This window comes from Rhinoraja longicauda, chromosome 29, assembly GCF_053455715.1.
Source record: "Rhinoraja longicauda isolate Sanriku21f chromosome 29, sRhiLon1.1, whole genome shotgun sequence".
Lineage (NCBI taxonomy): Eukaryota > Metazoa > Chordata > Chondrichthyes > Rajiformes > Arhynchobatidae > Rhinoraja > Rhinoraja longicauda.
Window position 1 is genome coordinate 11,846,435 of NC_135981.1, and position 20,415 is coordinate 11,866,849.

General features: G+C 41.3%; 1 protein-coding gene across 10 annotated transcripts in view; it reads left to right on the forward strand.

Moving 5' to 3' along the window:
* The window catches only part of LOC144607700 (protein TANC2-like), a 458,126-nt gene that overhangs the window by 326,060 nt on the left and 111,651 nt on the right, over window positions 1–20,415 (forward strand). For 8 of the 10 annotated variants that reach the window (XM_078424723.1, XM_078424716.1, XM_078424717.1 and 5 more), the window contains 2 exons: window positions 5,706–5,741; window positions 8,556–8,837. In XM_078424723.1, coding sequence (XP_078280849.1) covers window positions 5,706–5,741; window positions 8,556–8,837 — 318 coding nt within the window. The remainder of the gene's footprint in view (window positions 1–5,705; window positions 5,742–8,555; window positions 8,838–20,415) is intronic. The other 2 variants (XM_078424718.1, XM_078424719.1) reach the window with 1 other exon arrangement.

The window sequence follows — 20,415 nt, forward strand, 5'->3', positions numbered from 1 at the left end:
ACAAATAGCTAACAATGGCCTCTTTCCTTTATCATTGTTACTTTTTGGAATATCTTTGTTCTTCATTGTTCTTAATCTCTCTACATCATCTACATATCTCTGATTTCCCTTAACCAGTCTGACGAAGGGTCTCGACCTGAAACTTCACCCATTTCTTCTCTCCAGAAATGCTGCCTATCCTGTTGAGTTACTCCGGCTTTTTGTGTCTGTCTTAGGATGATAATGACCATTAGTAAGATGGACAAAGCAATGACAGATGGAATTTAATACTGATAAGTGGGAGGATTACTAAGGCTAGGACATGTACAATAGGGCCTTGGGAAATATAAGGAACATAGATACCTTGGTATTGATGTCTAATGATCCCTGAAGATAGAACAATGGTGGAAAAGGCACACAGGATACTTGCCTTCATTAGTCAGGACAGAATAAAAAAAGAAGAGAGGTGATGATCCAAATTTATGAAATGTTGTTAGGTCATAGCTAGAGTACTGTGTATAGTTTTGGTCACCACCCTAAAGCAGGAAAATGATTGGACTGGAGAGACAGCAGAGGAGATTCACTATGATGTTTTCTAGAATGGAGCATTTCCATTATGAGAAGAGACTGGATGGTCAGGATCTGATTTTCTTTGAGTAGGGAGGATGAACGGGACCTGATCGAGGTACACAACCCTATGAGGAGCAGTGAAATAGTAGACAGCAGGGAATTTCTCCCCGTAGCAGGCGTATTCTAAAACTAGAAAGCATGGATGTAGGATAAAGGCAGGACGTTGAAGGAGGATCCCAGGAAGATTTTCATCACTGAGGGTGGTTGGGTTGTGGAAGCAGTGCCAGAGTTGATGGCAGAGACGGGTGTACTATCTCTTCATTTAAGATGTATCTAGAAAAACTAGTGAATTGCCAACACATTGAAGGCTATGGACAGAGTGCTGGCAAACATGTAGAGCAAAGATGGATTCTTGATGATCGCCACATACCTGGTGGGCTGACAGGCAATTTCTTTACTGTATGACTCTGAATTCATGACCCTGGTTGATTGCTAGCAACTTTTTTTTTATCAATTCTTTTCAAAATCCAAAGAACAAATAACCTTTTTGTTTCCTGTCGTCCATAGAATACAATCCTAAATTAAGGACATTTCCCCAAAATGTCAATTCACCGAGGCTTTCAGATCATAATCTGGGGAATATGTTCTGCACTGCTTACAAGTCCACTAAATCCTTTCCAAGATGTGCAGTCCTCAACCAAGCACAATACTCCAAATGTCAGTTTTATATAACTGGCAAAACTCTGTAGTCCACAAAGTTAGAAAGGCTATCATTCCGTTATTTTATTCTTGACTTTTTGTGGCTGACTGCTACATATTTGTCATTGTGTTCATATGAATCTCTAAATATCTGTTTGTAGATTTTCTTTTTTTTTAAATCCTCATATCTATCCTTTATTTCTTTAACTATGCATTAAAATCAACATTTTACACTTTTGCACATTCATTTAACCTGTTTGTAATTCAATGAAGATAGACTCAAAATGCTAGAGTAACTGAGCTGGACAGGCAGCATCTCTGGAGAGAAGTAATGGGTGACCTTTCGGATCGACACCCTTCTTCAGACCCGACCCGAAGCTTTAGGGCTAAAAGCTGCATGTTCTACTTCAGGAATCTATAGTCATTTTCCAAACAGTGGGTTACAAATAACCTATATACATACAGAAGTGAATGGACACTAAACAGAATCAACTCAAATCTCAATAAATTTTCTATTGAACTGTTATTGTGAAAGGCCATATCTGTTTAAGTGCTGCCCTTTGCACTTTGACTGTATTTTTCTACATTCTGGTAACATTGTATGCCACATATGAGTTACTGGCGCGTTCATGTTAAATTTAATTTGGTTTGACATAATGCTGAAGAATATTTTTTTTAATCATCCTTTTTTTTTTAAAGTAAAATTATATTAATTGGCAGTGAGGTAACATAATAATTAAGTTACGAGACCAGCTCTTAGTGAAACAGGAGTGTGGGTTTGAATGCCGCCATTGTATTTAGAAAAATGGAAGGTTTTCAAAGATTATAATAATGATATTTATAAAATTGAAACCAGAGGGAAATGAAAGCATGTTCGTAAATTCCTGAGTCATGTCAGCCTTATCTCTCCGTGCAGTGATCTGTGGAATTGCAATGGATATCATGTCACAAAGTTACAGTGGAATAGATATTTTTTCAATTAAACTCGCTTGTGCATTTCGCTGAAGTGAAATGATAAAGCAAATTAGGAAGTCTAAAAGAGGCTGCAAATTTTCTTCTATTCGTTTTGAATTTCTGCCTCAGTTGTTGTGGGCAGTTGGAATAGATCAGTGTAAATCAGCCTTTGCTCACGTATCATAGGTCCCAAATGAAGTTGGTGCTCAACTTCGAACTTGACTTGCTTATATTTCTCTTTTGAAAATTGAATGAACATATGAAAGCTATTTTCCCCCACCTTCCTCCGCTTGTTTATCACGCATCTAATTCCACCTCTCTCCCCTCACGTTTTCTTACTCTCTGGAGTTTATGCAGACTTGACAACTTGACAAGTGAAGCAGGTTTACAATAGTGATTTCTACTCTTGTGTGGGAACTATTAAATATAAAAGGAGTGCACTTAAAAACCTATATTTAGGGTAAAATTTATGTTGTCACTTTGCTTTTGAAAATTACCTGAAGTAGGTATTGAATAGGGGGTCGAGGGATCTGTAATAATATTTCAGTGGAAGAAAGGCAGAGAAAGGGATAATTAAATAGAAAAGTGGTTCACATGTGTTCAATAGTTATATATCTAAATGTATTAATATTCCATCAGGCCATCTAATGATGTTGGAGATCCCTGGGAAATGTTGTGCACTGGACATTCTCAAACTACAATGAAAGTAATAACATTGGGCAAAGATACTCACCCAAAACCCAGGCTTTGAAGTAGGACAGAGGAAATGCAACCACACAAAAAACAATTAAAATATTAAATGATACTAAAGGCAATTTAATGGATAACATTGATCTTATTCTTTAAATATATATTTTTTAAAGCTTTCATGTATAAACTGGGGTTCAGAGTATGAGATGTTAGAGAAAAGGAGCTATCTGGAAAAAATCCAATATATTTTAGGCAATTTGAATGAGCTGCTTGTCTAAATTATGTAATGAACTGTTGGCTATCCAAAAATGCCCCATTGTAATTTTGGACATTGGAAAATATAATGGGAAAAACAATGGAATAAAGCACAGAGAAGTCTGGTAGATTTGCCCTGCTGTTTGGGTGGATTTGAAAGGGCTGTGCAAAGAGTGGGGATAAATGGGTCCCTTTCGGAATGGCAGGCATTGACCAGTGGGGTACCGCAAGGTTCGGTGCTGGGACCCCAGCTATTTACGATATACATTATTGACTTAGATGAAGGGATTAAAAGTACCATTAGCAAATTTGCAGATGATACTAAGCTGGGGGGTAGTGTGAATTGTGAGGAAGATGCAATAAGGCTGCAGGGTGACTTGGACAGGTTGTGTGAGTGGGCGGATACATGGCAGATGCAGTTTAATGTAGATAAGTGTGAGGTTATTCACTTTGGAAGTAAGAATAGAAAGGCAGATTATTATCTGAATGGTGTCAAGTTAGGAAGAGGGGATGTTCAACGAGATCTGGGTGTCCTAGTGCATCAGTCACTGAAAGGAAGCATGCAGGTACAGCAGGCAGTGAAGAAAGCCAATGGAATGTTGGCCTTCGTAACAAGAGGAGTTGAGTATAGGAGCAAAGAGGTTGTACCGGGCCCTGGTGAGACCGCACCTGGAGTACTGTGTGCAGTTTTGGTCTCCAAATTTGAGGAAGGATATTCTTGCTATTGAGGGCGTGCAGCGTAGGTTCACTAGGTTGATTCCCGGAATGGCGGGACTGTCGTATGTTGAAAGGCTGGAGCAATTAGGCTTGTATACACTGGAATTTAGAAGGATGAGGGGGGATCTTATTGAAACATATAAGATAATTAGGGGATTGGACACATTAGAGGCAGGAAACATGTTCCCAATGTTAGGGGAGTCCAGAACAAGGGGCCACAGTTTAAGAATAAGGGGTAGGCCATTTAGAACGGAGATGAGGAAGAACTTTTTCAGTCAGAGAGTGGTGAAGGTGTGGAATTCTCTGCCTCAGAAGGCAGTGGAGGCCAGTTCGTTGGATGCTTTCAAGAGAGAGCTGGATAGAGCTCTTAAGGATAGCGGAGTGAGGGGGTATGGGGAGAAGGCAGGAACGGGGTACTGATTGAGTGATCAGCCATGATCGCATTGAATGGCGGTGCTGGCTCGAAGGGCTGAATGGCCTACTCCTGCACCTATTGTCTATTGTTTATTGTCTATTGTCTATTGTAAACGTTGAGTGCATTTTCATACATTGGTGACCATTTTGGCTGTGTGCTTCCCACTGCTAGCTTCTGCGGGTGAGAGGCCCTTCCTGCATTCCTGTGTTTTTGGGACTGAGGCTGTGTTGGGGGTTCAATGAGGAGAGGGGGTCATTAATCAGCAGACTGATTGGACGTGAGATTCAATTCAGTCAGTACAGGAGCAGGAATTCGAGGAGGGGTGGCCATTGTGATTGGAAGGGAAGCTTTGTTCCCCACCCAAGATTTGGATCTGAGGGTGCTATAGATTAGAAGATCGGGATATGAGAGCAGGCAGAAGCTTCTTTTGGCCATTGCAGCCTGGGGTAGAGAGTGGGCAGTATAGATTAGTGGTTTTGAAGGCTTGAATCTCAGGTGATTGGACTATTGGACATCAGAGGATTGGAGAATGAGATCTGCTGAAAGAAGATTAGGGCCCGAGGCAGACTGAATTTGTGTTTGCATTACACTTCCATAAATTTAGGAGGTTTTAAATACAATTTTTGTCCTCTTTTAATTTCATCATAACTTGATATAACAACTGTTAATCTCACAAATAAATCAATCTAGTTAATGTGCACATAATTCAATTTCAGAATGCATCATTTTGTCAACACATAACATTCCTGCTATGCTCATTTACATGTGCTTGTGCAGACTTATGAGAATGCCACTCTTTCCATAATGCAATCTTATTTATTTAATAATGCTTTCCAGGCCTACTATTTGCAACAACCTTTTAATGAAAGTTGCACAGCAAAACACTGAGGGGTATAGCACCTAATAAATAGAAATTTATCATCTCAAGGGATTTTTACAGCGGAGTTTGTATTTGTTTCAAAGCACAGAGAGCAACATGACACACGTGGTTCCCTATTGGTAAATGTAATCCAGAAGAAGGCTGTACAATGTGCTGAAGAAAATATAACATTTATGTTGAAGGAAATATAACAACCTAGCATTAGATGCAAAATGCTGGAGTAACTCAGCGGGTCAGGCAGCATCTCTGGAGAGAAGGAATGGGTGACGTTTCGGGTCGAGACCCTTCAGACTGGTTTCTCGACCTGAAACGTCACCCATTCCTTCTCTCCAGAGATGCAGACTGACCCGCTGAGTTACTCCAGCATTTTGTGTCCACCTTTGAGATTTAAACCAGCATCTGCAGTTCATTCCTGTACAACCTAACATTAGAGTTCTTTCAAACCCGATGCTTAAACTTTGATGCTTGATTATTAATGCTCTTATGCTTGTGACTTTTGCTAACATTTTGCATTACTTTCTGGCTCTTCCCTGATTTTTGCTTTAGCCTCCACTAATGCCCATGCTTGGCACACTCATTCACGTAAGTTACAATTCTTGTTGGTATAATCCTTAACTGTTTCATGACTAACTTTTAATTTGTAGCTGGAGGTAGCATATCGAGCAACTGTAAGCTAAAAATGCATGTTTTTTATTGTTGTTTCTCTGTATTGAATGTTGTTTCCCTTTCTGTGAGAATCAGTGATGGGAGGTTATTGAAAGGGGAATGACTATGGTAACTGGCTTGACTGATGCAATTTTGTACAGTTCCTTAAGCTTTAAAGGCCCAAAAATATAGTTTTGAGAAATAAAATGTGACCAAGGAGCAGGTTTAACTATATGTAAATGTCCAAACAGTGTAATAGTGATTTCTACTAGAAACTAAATAATTCATTCATTGACTTGAATTCATAAATTATAATTTACTGAAAGCAGAAAAGACATTTTGAAAACTTCATATTTGTAGTGGAAGGATCCTTCATTAATTTAATCTGTATCTTAAAACAAATAGTCGCTGTAACAAATAGTGTGAATGGTGGTCGTCTCTACGCACCTTCCTCTTAGTTATTTAACTATTTACACAAGAAGTAACGAAATGCACTGACTAAATCTGAAATTTCCATTTCCTAAATAATTCAGTTATAGATTAAGACAACACATCTACAAATGACAACTATCTTTTACCTGAGATATAACCAATTTTGAGTGGAGGGCATCATCATAGTTGCATTTCTTCTGTCAAACAGATGTTATGGAAACCTTACTTAGCCTTTAACAAGTGGTGTTCCACAGGGATTAGTAGCCACGTAGTCCACTGTTGTTCATTGTTTATATTAGTGATTTAGGTGTGAGTGCAGGTTTAGTTTAGAGATACAGTACAGAAACAGGCCCTTCGGTCCACCGAGTCTGCAACGACCAGCGATCCTCGCACATTACACACTATCCTGCACTAGGGACAATTTTCACCAAGCTAATTAACTTGGAGTGTGGGAGGAAACCAAAATTCTTTGAGAAAACCTAAGCAGGTCATGGGGAGAACGTACAAACTCTGCACAGACAGCACCCATAGAACGGATCGAACCCGGGTCTTTGGCGCTGTAAGGCAGCACCTCTACTGTGCCACCGGTGAAGAAAGTCATCTTGAGCAACTGGGCCAGTGGGCCAAGGATTTGCAGATTTAATTCAAATAAATGTGAAATATTGCATTTTTATAAGACAAATGAGGGCAGGATTTGCATAGTAAATGGTATGCACGGTGGCGCAGCGGTAGAGTTGGTGCCTTGCAGCGCTTACAGCACAAGAGACCTGGGTTCAATCCTGGCTACTGGTGTTTGTCTGCACGGAGTTTGTACGTTCTCCTTGTACCCCGTAGGTTTTCTTTGAGATCTTCAGTTTCCTCCCACACTCCAAAGACGTACAGATTAGTAGGTGAAATAGCTTGGTATACAGTAAATGCAAATTGTCCCTAGAATGTGTAGGACTGTGTTAATGTGCAGGGATCGCTGGTCGGTGCGGACTCGGTGGACCAAAGGGCCTGTTTCCATGCTGTATCTCCAAGCTAAGGTAAGGCCCTAGGGAGTGCTGTTCCATGAGAACATGGAATGAAGATGATTGGTAACAGGGCCAAGAGTGATATGAAAAAAAGTATATATTAGGTGGTCAGTGTCTCTAAGACATGGTCAAGTAGTAGTGAAGGAAGAATCAATTGAAGTGTTCAAAACAAAGGTGGCTAAATATTTGAAAGCGTTTGTCTGGCTATAGAGAGAAGATATGGATGGTTGGTTCGTTCACAAAGACAGCAAAGACAAAATAACCTTGTTCTGTGCTTTTCTGAGTTTTATGTCTTGATTTAGTCAGCGTATTGGTCATAAATACAAAAGATGCAGATGGAATTAAGGAAAACCTTTATTACCCAAAACAATATAATTGTTGAGTCATACCCTGCACAAAATGGTTGTTGGATGTCAATCATTCCAGCCCGACCACTTCACAGCAAGTGTTTCTCAAGACAGTGTTCTTCACCCAAACATCTGCTTCATCATTGATCTTTTTATTATAAGATCAGAAATGGTTTTGTTTGCTGATGACTGCATAATGTTAATTCAATTTGCAACTCCTGAGCAAATAAGCAGTCCCCATCTGTTGCAGCAATACCCTGTGGGAAGTGACTCGCCTCCCAACATCTTTCCACCCTTTCAAGGCAAAAGTCAGGAAAATGATGGTTTTCTTCTTCAGGTAAATGCAGCTCCAACGACTCGCAAGAAGCTCAGTATCATCATCAGTATAAAAGAGCCTGCTTGAAAAGCAGTTCACCCCTAGGCAGCTCGCCCTTTCCCTTCCTTGCTATTGCACCATGGCTTCAAATGTATCATCTTCACAATTTACTAAATTCAACAACCTAGACTGCTCTGATAGCTCCTCTGAAAACCACAGCCTCTGTCACTAAGAAGGAGGAGAGCTTCAGGGGCATGGGAAAAATCCCACCTGAATGTTTCCTTCCAAGATTATAAAAAATAATTTTAGAAAGAAATTGGGAGCTGCCCAGTCAAGATAGTTAGAAAGTGCTGAATTGAAAGAGGAAATACTCTTTATCAAGCTTCCAGGATAATCCAGACAGATCCAAATGGGATCGATAATTAAAATGGCAAACAATCAAAATCTCAGGGACGTGCTTGTAGACTTATCAATAATTCTTGTAAAACAATCCTTGAATCTTTACTTTTCTATTTGTGTTTTCTGTTTTTGGTGCTACCAAGCCTCTAGTTGTTTTATTCCTTAGAAAATGTTCTTGCAATTAATTATTTTTAATTGAATTATCGAGATTGCTCTGACAATAGCTCTTTTATTGTTCCCACAGTACGCTTTGCACCATACAGACCTCCAGACATCTCCTTGAAGCCACTTTTGTTTGAAGTACCCAGCATCACCACAGATTCAGTGTTCATTGGGCGGGATTGGCTCTTCCATGAGATAGATACACAGTTAAAATGTAGTAATCCCAGTGTGAACAGAGGAGTAGTGATCATTGGGAATATTGGATTCGGAAAAACAGCCATCATCTCAAGACTGGTCGCCCTCAGCTGCCATGGATCTCGCATGAGGCAGATTGCATCTGATAGTCCACATGCATCACCAAAGCGTATGTACTTAAGAATAAATACCTTTCTTTATGAAAATCTGTAGGGATGGGAAAATAGACTTATTCAGAGAACCTGTATTCCCCTTGTTTTATGCTCAAAAACATAGTCATCTTCATAGCTCTGCAGTTTTGGTTCCCTATGACAATAGCTCTCTTCCTCTCCTATCTTCTCATGGCGCCACTCTACCCCTATCATGCTCTTCGCAATCAAAAACCAAAAATTCAAAGCCTGATTGATTTATACAGCAGAGCCTGTTGGCTCCCATGCTCGTGCCGACCATCAAGCTCCCAAATGGTAATCCCATTTTTCCTTTCGCATCCCCACCAAATCCTCACTCCCTCTATTATCCTGCCATCCATCCGCACTAACACCAATTTAAGTCGGTGGTCAATCCATCAACCAACAAGGCTTTGGCTTTTGGGACGAGCCCGAGCATTTGGGGAAGTTACCATGCAGTAACAAGAAGACTCCACACAAAGTGCTGTCAAATTCTTGCTTGAACCCAGGTCTCTGGAGCTATGGGCAGCAGCAGCACCATATGTACCACATGTCACCCATGCACCATTAAAAATATATATCCTTGAAAGTATTCCCTTTTTGCCCCCTATTGATAGAAAAACTCTTGACTGTTTGGAGACTTGATGCCAACTGATCTATTTGGAAATTGATTGAAGTTAATGAGAAACGTTTACAATTTTTGTCTATCCTATATTTGGTTAACTATAGGAGTTAAATGTAAAGCTTTGCATTTGTTCCTCAATAATTCAGCAAATGCCTAGCTCAGAAAGAGACAACCTTGCATTAGTAGATGTGAGTGGAAATAGACTGATGTGACGCCGCAGATCAAATGGTTCATTTGTCGCATTTAGGATGATTCCAGATCTTGCTGTAATGTAACATATGAAGGAGAAGTGGCTTTGAGGCTAAGTGCAGCAAATTACTATAATGTTGCAGTCGTCGCCAATTCTTTATTGTCTACAATGTTTCAAGGTAGCAGAAATCCATTTGTGTCTGTGCGTGTGATCGTGTCTCTAGTCTGCATGCGTGAGTTTGTTCCCGTGTGTATGTATACAACTTTTATGCGAGGCAGTCACATGATTACATGTATTCGGGCAGTTGCAAGGGGTGCCAGCAACCTAAATTTATGATGTGGAGTGGTGATTATAATCACTCTGTCCTTGCCCACCTATTGGCTCTAATTGTGGACAAAAGGAGGACAAGGGTTGTCAAAGTAACTTAAAATAAATGGGATATACTCTATCTCCCTTCTGCTTCAGTTTGCTGTAATTTACTGACTTTAGAAAACTACTACAGGTACTGGAACACTGAAAAGAAAACAGAAAATTGTTGAAGTCACGGGCACATCTGCTGGCTTCTGTGGAAAGATACAGTTGATGTTTTAAGTTAAATATATTTCAGCAGCTGGAAAATGTTGGAAATAAAATTAGTTTAACGTTGAAGGAAAAGGGTTGAGGAACAGACAGAACAAATGGGAAGATCTATGATAAGATGGAGCACAAAAAAGGTACAGTGTAATGTTGTGATGGTGCTATCTGAAACAGGGCAGTAATGGCTAATGAATAACATAAGGTATGTCTAGAGGAGACAATGAAATTTAACTTACCAGAAGAGAGTGAAACAATTAAATGATAAGCTGAAATTGCTGATTATCTTTAGTTGTTGAATATGCTATGGAGTACTGAAGGCTGCAATGTACTTGGTTGGAAAATGTGGTGTTGTTCCTTCAGTTTTGTTAAGCAAAAACAATGCAAGAAGCAAAAAACTGAGTGAGAAAGAGAATTAAAACACGCAACTGGAAGCTTGGGGTCACTCTTGTGGACTGAATAGGACCGTTCTGCAAAGCAGTCACCCAACCTTTTTGTTTCTCCAACGTAGAAATGAACACATTGTGAAAATGTGCAAACTCTGCAGAGACAGCACCAGAAGTCAGGATTAAATCCATGTCTCTGGAGCTGTGAGGCATAACAATTCTGTGAGGCATAACAATTCTTTCCTGAAAAACAAAACAATCTTCAATAAATAAAAAAACAATTATGATATGTTGAAAGGAACTAGGACGTTCCATTGCTGGTGAAAACATGAAGTGATTTCTTCGCAATGACATCCTGGAAACTTCTGCAATACTATTCCATATTGAATTTCCAACTTTTTTTTAATGCCAAAATAAGTGAGTTGACGTTAAATGGTCCATCTTTTCCTGCTATGTTAAAATTGTTTTTGCACAAAAATAATATTTTAAACTTGGAAACTTCACAGAAATAAACAGTAACCTTGGGATTTTCTGAAAGTTGAACCGTTAAGATAATTTGAATCAAGAAACTTTCCATTAAGAGAAATGGATTGTACTATCTATTACTGGGGGAAGTCACTAATTGGTCTCTAATCCATTCTTCATCTATTAGTCCGCTTCTAGTTTTCTCAAAGTTTAGGTCAAGTGGGTATTTTGGGGAGCAGAGCGGAAAGGGTTAATATCTTCGTATAGCTCGCGTTTAACAAAATAATATCAAAACAGCCCAGCCTTTGAGAGATGAAAAACAGTTGGAAATAAAATAAAAAACAGCTGTTAGTAAAATGCTGCACATCTCTCACGCTGTTCTGTTGTTTCTCTTTTCTTAAATAAGGTTTTCCAGTTGGTTTCATTACCAGATCAATGCATGTTATGTAAAAAGCTCAAAAGGAATGAGGAAAATCAGACATTCTTTTGAGATAAAAGCAGCCACTAATTCCAAACAGAGACTGAGCATCAGTACAATTGTCTGCCCACAGAGCCATACAGCATGGAAACAGGCCCTTCGGCCCAACTCGTCCATGCCGAATAAGATGTCCCATCTCAGCCATTCTCAATTGCTCCCATTTGGTTCACACCCCTTTAAGCTTTTCCTATCCATTATATTGTGATGTAATTAAAATGCAGGAGTAACTCAGTGGGGCAGGCAGCATCTCTGGAGAAAATGGATAGGTGACATTTCAGAAGAATGGTCCTGACCCAAAACATCATTGAACCTTTTCTCAAAAGATGGTGTCTGACCCACTAAGTTACTCCAACATTTCGTGTCTAAAATTGTGATGTAAGTTATTTTTCAGTTGCTTGCCTTTTCAATGATTTGAGATTTTTTGCAGATATTCTCCCAAATTTACATAAAACATCCTTGGATTTATGAATGGTTTGTGAGGTTAAACCGATGACACAGCATGCTACTTAAGGTGGTCAGTTATTATAGATAAATAAATTTATTTCAGGTAATAAACTCAATTTTCTCCCATTATCTCCTCTTATGAAGGCATTAAAGGTTTTACCATTTTTTGATTAAAAAGAATACAGCCTAAACTGAAGTGATATCCAAGTTCACTTAACTGTGGTTAATTTTGGAGTAATGTAAATGTGAATTTTCCCACTATTGCACAAGAACATCAATTCCTCCAAGTCTCAGGAATACCTGTCTGAAGAGATAAATCAAGATGTTTTTCTGTTAATCTCTTCATAATTGCAAGTTATAGAGTGGCATTTGACCAGATCTGCATAAGGGATTTTCATCAAAACAGTAGAAAGATATAAGATTTTGAAGTGTAACTAGAGGTTTTTTTTTCATTTCTGGCTACTTTAACATATTTCAAACAAACCTTAAATTTTCAAATAATTCAATAACAAGTAAAACCATACATTGATAACTTTGTATTAATGAGATAAGGGAAATTTGTAATGCCTGCCTGCAACTAAATTATGTTAATTGATCAAATTTTATTGTTAATATACTGTTATGTTATAAGTTGAGGTCTCGTGCTGCAATAGAAGATGTGTGCTGCACCCAATATGAAATTAAAATGGGTTGAGGCTACCTCTTATGGATGGCCTTACACTTCATAGTTTCAGTGTGTTGGGGAATCGGCTCGCAGACCTTGCTATTAAGTTGTTCTGTTGCCCTTAGTTTGGTCAGAAAAATCTTTATTTCAACGTTAGGCCATTTGGAGCAAAAAAGAGTTCTAACGTGGAAACTGGGTCACTGGAGTAGCAAGGCTGCCGCTCTGCACATTGTGTCATGAAGCTGCCTTTTGATCCAAAGGTTGATAAATTGGAGCTCCTCTTAACTAGCTGATTATTTCCTTTAACGCCCTAATTTTCTTCCATTATACTTGTGGCTTGTTTTGTCTAAGCACCTAATGATGAGTGTAAATGAACCATTTAAAGTGATAACTGCCTTGCCAAAGAGCCAGAGGCAGAGTAACAATTCTCAGTGCACGCTTGAATGTAAAGACCAGCCTTTCTAATGCAGCCAAGGAGCACCATGCAAGATTAAATAGCTATCCATCAAAACCATTGCGGAATGGGTAGGACAAGGATTAAACCAAGATAAAGATGCTAAAATGTTCCAAAACAAATAAGCAGAAAAATTAAAATGATTTAAAAAAACAAGAGTTGTAAACCACTCTTGTGAAACTTGCAATTGAGTAATGTCATATGCCAGAAGAGATGCTCACAGATATGGAAAGGAATGTAAGAAAACAAAAGCATGATTGCAAAATATTCATGCAAAAGTATAAAAGCAAGAGGCTTATCTGAAATTGTAAAATGTTAGGCTAATCATGATTTGTTAAAATTGGCACTTAATAATTTATGCTCACCAGCCAATTTTCCAACTTAGCTTTCTTTCTGACTCCCTTTTTCTAACCTTGTCTCTTGGCCAGTTAAGGATCTTAAACCATTATATCTTTCATTCCTATTAAATTTTGCTTGTAGAGAAATCCATCTGTACTTTCTCAAAATGAGTCGAGAGGATTTTAGATCCCTCTGGATGAATTAATTTTTTAAGAGGAATGACAGATATTAAACTTTTATATGACTGTTAATAAGCACTGGAGATTTCACTGAAACAGGAATATAGTTCCCTTATTCATAGATGACGTTGCAAAGCCCCAAAAGGTGCCCCACTACCAATTTCTCAGGATAATGTGGAATGGACAATTTTTTTTAGTTTTCAACAATGTCCACATCTTGGATATTAATTCCAAACAAAACTGCAATTGCTTTAGGAGTTACTGGGATTAGTAATCTGAAACTCACCAGAAGAGCCTTAAAAAATAAGCTCGTCATAAATGGGTTATATCTCAACCAATGGCTGGGCGAAAATCCATTATGCCCCCTGTGTTCAACACCAGCCACGCTTAAGCACATCCTCACTGGGTGTAAAGTGAGCCTCTCCCAAGGACGGTACACCTGGAGACATAATCAAGTGCTGAAATGCCTGGCAGCGACTCTGGAAAGCAAGAGAACAACCAACAATGCCCTGCCGCCCAAAACAACCAACCCAGTTATGCCAATTGCCTTTGTTCGGGAGGAGGAACAAAGACAACGGAAAATTCCACCAAGGACCAGGTTGGAAAGCTGGAGGCAGCCGGGACTGGCAGATGCTGGTGGATCTGGACCAACGGCTTACGGTTCCATCAGAGATAGCCATCACCAACTTGAGGCCTGATCTTGTCCTCTGGTCCAACTCTCTGCGCATGGTGTATTTTGTGGAGTTCACAGTTCCTTGGGAGGATGCTGTGCAGGAAGCCTTCAAAAGAAAGAAACTGCGATATACGGAGCTTGCAGCGGGCGGGGGCAGAACAGCGGGGCTGGAGAGCAAAGATCTGCCCAGTAGAAGTTGGATGTCGGGGCTTGGTGGCAACATCAACTGTAAGACTGATGTAGGACCTGGGGATCAGCGGACCAGCCCTACACCAGGCCATCAAGGAAATATCAGGGGTGGCAGAGCGTAGTAGTCAGAGGCTCTGGCTGAAGAGGAAAGACCCCATCTGGTCTCCCAAATAAGCTGGCTAGGGAGATTAAGGGGGGGGGGGGGTTCTGGGACGCCAGGACGCACTGCTGAGCCTACTGGAGACGTCGTGGGCCCAGTCAGCGAAACGTTGATGAAAGTAGGTGCCCACTTGATAACCCCAATGACATATCTGCCCAGCCTTTCTCAACATCGGAGGAGCATAGGTGAGTGCTTAAGCCTCCCATCACCACCGGGAGCAAGTTGAGAGTTGGCACTTTGGATTTTAACATCACGTCCTGTGTATTTGAAAACATCTACAACATCATAGATTTTGAGTTAGCATTCCAAACTGACTGGAAATAATGGGCAATGTGTCATCTTCCTTTAATAAAGTTTAGTTTAGAGATACAGCATAGGAACCAGCACTTCAGGCCACTGAGTCCATTACGATCACGCATTCACATAATTTCTACATTATCTCACTTTCTCATCCATCCCCTTACAGGGACCAATTAACCTACAGGCCTGCACGTCTTTGGAATGTGGGAGGAAACCCACAAGGTCACAGGGAGAACGTGCAGACTCCACACAGACAGTACCCGAGGTCAGGATCAAATCTGCAAGATCTAATTTCCAAGTTTGTTGAGTATAAAGCTTAATCATGGATATCTATCCATTATTGACTGAAGCAAAATAGGATAGAAGAGCTATAATATCCAAGTTCATTAGAGCAAATTGTCAAGTCAAGTTTATTTGTCACATACACATACACGATGTGTAGTGAAATGAAAGTGGCAATGGATTGTGAAAAAAAAATTACAATTACAGCATATAAATAAAAATTAATACAGAAAAGAAAAATTTGTCCCTGGAGTTATAATAGTTAACAGCCCCGATGGCCTGTGGAAAGAAACTCCGTCTCATCCTCTCCGTTTTCACAGCATGACAGCGGAGGCGTTTGCCTGACCGTAGCAGCTGGAACAGTCCGTTGCTGGGGTGGCAGGGGTCCCTCATAATCTTGCTTTCTCTTGATCTGCACCTCCTGATGTATAGGTCCTGCAGGGGGGCGAGTGTAGTTCCCATGGTGCGTTCTGCCGAACGCACTACTCTCTGCAGGGCCATCCTGTCCTGGGCAGAACCGTTCCCAAACCAGACTGTGATGTTGCCGGACAGGATGCTCTCTACAGCCCCAGAATAGAAGCATTGAAGGATCCTCAGAGACTCTCTGAATTTCCTCAGCTGTCTGAGGTGGTAAAGGCACTGCCTTGCCTTACCCACCAGTGCGGCAATGTGTGTTGTCCATTTCAGATCCTCTTTGATGTGGACTCGCAAGTATTTAAAGCTGCTCACCCTATCCACAGTAGACGCATTTATTTCCAGTGGCGTGTATGTCCTTGGATGTTGAGCCCTTCTAAAGTCCACAATCAGCTCCTTAGTTTTTTTTTAACATTCAAGAGGACATCAATTGATTGGTTTTAGGTGAACTTCTTGATAGAATCCTCATTGTTTCTTTCATTGTATCATGCCGAATGTTAGGTACCAATGTCATAATGGAAAAATCACGAGCTTGGATCAGATGTGCCAAAGTATTATTATCCAAGTTACTCTACAATAGCAACAATGCTTGAACAAAATGTTTTCAATAAACTGTAGCATTTGTTTTGCTCAGAGCAAAACTGATTTCACATACCTTTGGTTAGTAATCGGAAGATTTGTGTTACAGAAATGAGGAACACTGATTTTCTTCAAAAAGAGTATAATGTAAATATCATGATTATGGCAAACATTAAATACATTTTGCTGCATTAAAAGTGGGTCTATTTTGCAGACTCATAAACAGGTGCAAGGTAGCAGTCACATTTCACAATCTTGTGTATAAAGGTTGCATTTTGCCTGCTTGAATTTCATCTAGATATAATATCTGAGGCATAGTGATCATATCTGTCATTTGATATTGATAATTCTAATACAGTTGAAATGTAACTGATGCAAAAGTCCTTGAACTTTCATAATAAGTGTTATTAAAATATTACATTCAGTCATTCAACAAAGACTTTTACCTCAGCTTAATTTGAAAGGAATAGAATACAAGCATGATCTTTTCAAGGTTGGTAGGTGCATATCCATTATTCTTAGTATACAGTGACAAAGTAACCACTCTAACTGAATGAATGTTTATTAAATGAATGAATGAATGAATAAGCTTATTGGCCAAGTATGTGCTTATACAAGGAATGTGCCTTGGTGCTCCACTCACAAATGGCAACACAAATGTACAGTTAACAATTAAGAATAAAGCATAAACACATCAAAACAATAAGGACACAACATAACAGTCTAAACATATAATAATAATAATAATAATAATAATATTCATTTATTGTCATTGCAACGAGTACAACGAAATTAAAAAATAGCCAATCCTGACGGTGCGTACAACATATATGCAATAAATGCAAAAACAAATAAATACAATTATATTAAGTACAAGATTTTTTAACGGTGTTGCCTAGTGCAAAGGTAGTGTTCAGTTCTCGTATGGCCCTGGGGTAAAAACTGTTCTTAAGTCTGTTTGTTCGGGATTTGATCGACCTGAAACGTCGACCAGAGGGCAGATGAACAAACAGACGGTGGCCGGGGTGGGATGGATCTTTTATTATTTTGCCTGCTCTACTGAGGCAGCGTAGGCTGAACAGGTGCTCCAGGGAGGGCAGTGAGCAGCCGATGATCTTCTGGGCCGTCGTGATGACCCTCTGAAGGGCCTTCCTGTCCTTTTCTGAGCAGCTGGCATACCATGTGGTTATACAGTATGCCAGCACACTCTCGATGGAGCAGCGATAGAAGGACAACATGAGCTTCTCCTGCACTTCTTCCCACCCTGCTTCCTGTAAAGACTCTATCCCCAATTCCTCCGTCTAGGGCCGCATCTGCGCCCAGGATAAGGCTTTCCATACCAGGTCATCGGAGATGTCCTCATTCTTTAGGAAATGGGGGTTTCCCCTCTTCCATTATAGATGAGGCTCTCGCTAGGGTCTCCTCGATAACCCGCAGCTCTGCTCTTGCTCCCCATCCCCCCCATTCATAACAAGGACAGAGTCCCCCTTGTCCTCACCTTCCACCCCATCAGCCGACATATACAGCAAAAAGCCTCCAACATTTTCGCCACCTCCAACGGGATCCCACTACTGGCCACATCTTCCCATCTCCACCCCTTTCTGCTTTCAGCAGAGACAATTCCCTCCGCAACTCCTTGGCCAACTTATCCCTTCCCACCCAAACCACCCCCTCCCCAGGTACTTTCCCCAGCAACCGCAGAGGATGCAACACCAGTCCCACGGTGGCGCAGCGGTAGAGTTGCTGCCTTACAGCGAATGCAGTGCCAGAGACCCGGGTTTGATCCCGACTACGGGCGCTGTCGGTACGGAGTTTGTACATTCTCCCCGTGACCTGCGTGGGTTTTCTCCGGGATCTTTGGTTTTCTCCCACACTCCAAAGATGTACAGGTATGTAGATTAATTGGCTTGGTAAATGTAAAAATTGTCCCTAGTGGGTTTAGGATATTGTTAATGTGCGGGGATCGCTGGTCGGCGCAGACCCGGTGGGCAGAAAGCACCTATTTCCGCGCTGTATCTCTAAACTAAACTAAAACTAAAACCTCTCCCCTCGACTCCATCCAAGGACCTCGATAGTCTTTCACTTGCACCTCCAATCTCATTACTGTATCTGCTGTTCCAGGTTTCAACTCCTGTATATCGGCGAGACCATGCGCAGGCTCGGCGATCATTTCGCTGAACACCTCCGTTCAGTCCGCCTCAACGTACCTGATCTCCCGGTTGGTCAGCATTTTAACTCCCCCTCCCATTCCCAATCTGACCTTTCTGTCCTGGGCCTCCTCTATTGTCAGAGTGAGGCCAGCACAAATTGGAAGAACAGCACCTCATATTTCATTTGGGTAGCTTACACCCCAGCAGTATGAACATTGACTTCTCTAACTACAAATAGCCCTTGCTTTCCCTCTCTCTCCATCCTCTCCCCCTTCTGAGTTCTCCCACCAGTCTTACTGTCTCCGACTACATTCTATCTCTGTCCCGCCCACTCCCCTGACATCAGTCTGAAGAAGGGTCTCGACCCAATACGTCCCCCATTCCTTCTCTCCAGAGATTCTGTCTGTCCCACTGAGTTACTCCAGCATTTTGTGTCTGCCTTCGATTTAAAACAGCATCTGCAGTTCTTTCCTAATATAAAATACAGCTTCTGGGGGCTACTGATTGCTATTATTGCAACATCTTAATTGATGGCATACAAATAGTATTCTACAAATTGCAGTTGGCATTAGGCATCATTCAGGCGTAAATGGCGACAAGGATGACGTAACTGCTGAGATGGAAGATTATTCCAGGCAGCTCTAATAGGAGGAGGAAAAAAACAACTGTTGTTTCACATTTGAAGATCTTTTATCTTCCAAAACGTGTTTGCAAGTAATTCCAAATAAAATGGTAAATTATACTGGAAAGTCTACGCCAAATTTAGCATATTCTCATTTGCTGTGTGGTACATTTTCATAAGTTTTAAGTTCATGTTTATAATAAAACTGATGTTGAGATTCTCTGGGGGTTTGGTCTGCTGCCAGGTAATTTTCATCATCAGTCAGGTAATGCTATTCAGTGGGGCTCAAAAACCCAGCAGCATCAGTGTATGAAGTTACTTTAGCATATCAGAGTGGCATGAGTAATTTCAGATATGATCAGCAACAGCTGTTATTCATTATTGTAAGTCAACTTTCCTGCTGTGGTTATAATTTATTTCTTAACCCTACAGTGATCTTTTCAGCTTTTTGAAGAATTGCTGGATATATTTTTATATTATACTAGAACAAGTGTGCCCGTTCAAAGCGGGCCCGTTGGGCCCGTCCCCACACCCCCCATTTTCTCCTCCCCCAGCGAGGGAGTGGTGGAGGGAGGGATGTGTTGAGGATGGAGGGGGGAGGGAGGTATTTGTGGAGGGAGGGGGGGGGGGGAGAGAGGGATGGGGGAGAGGGGAGGGATATGGACCTCCCTTTTTCCCAGTACCCCTCTTTCCCCCACCACCAAGTCCCCTCCGCACGACCCCTGTTGTCCCATTCCCCATTCTCAGACCCCCCTCCCAATTTTCTCTCCCCCAGACACACTCTTAGCATCAGTTAAAGTCCCGGGGGGGGGGGGGTGCGGGGGATCTGATCAGTGAAAGGTCCGGGGGGGGGGGGTGCGGGAGATCGCATAGGCCCGGGGGGGGGGGGGGGGATAGCGGGGAGATGTTCTCCCGGGTGTGGGAGAGAGGAGAGAAGCAAGGGGAGAGAGGAGAGGGGAGCCGGTGATCGCGGGCTTGCGCCGCTAACGGCGTCCATTTTTTTGGTGCGAGTGAGGAGATGCCGCGCATGCGTACTGAGCACAGCCGCACCGCAGCGCCACCTATAGAAACCTCAAAAGGGGGGGGGGCAGCGCTTTAAAACCTCTGTAAGTCAAAAAATACGCGACCGAATTAAATAAAAACATCATTTTCCAGCAGATGTCCCCTTGGTGATTAAGGCTGCGCAAAAATCTTGGCGCTACGGTTTACCGTTTTGGAGAAATCAGCGAAATCAAATATACATACATATATATTACCATACAAGATCTGAGTTTTAGTAGTATACTAGCACAAGTGTGCCCGTTGGGCCCGTCCTCGTAGGGTTTCCATTGTAAACGGGAGGGGAGTGGGGGGGAGGGAAGGGGGAGGGTGGGGGGAGGGAAGGGGGAGGGTGGGGGAGGGAAGGGGGAGGGAG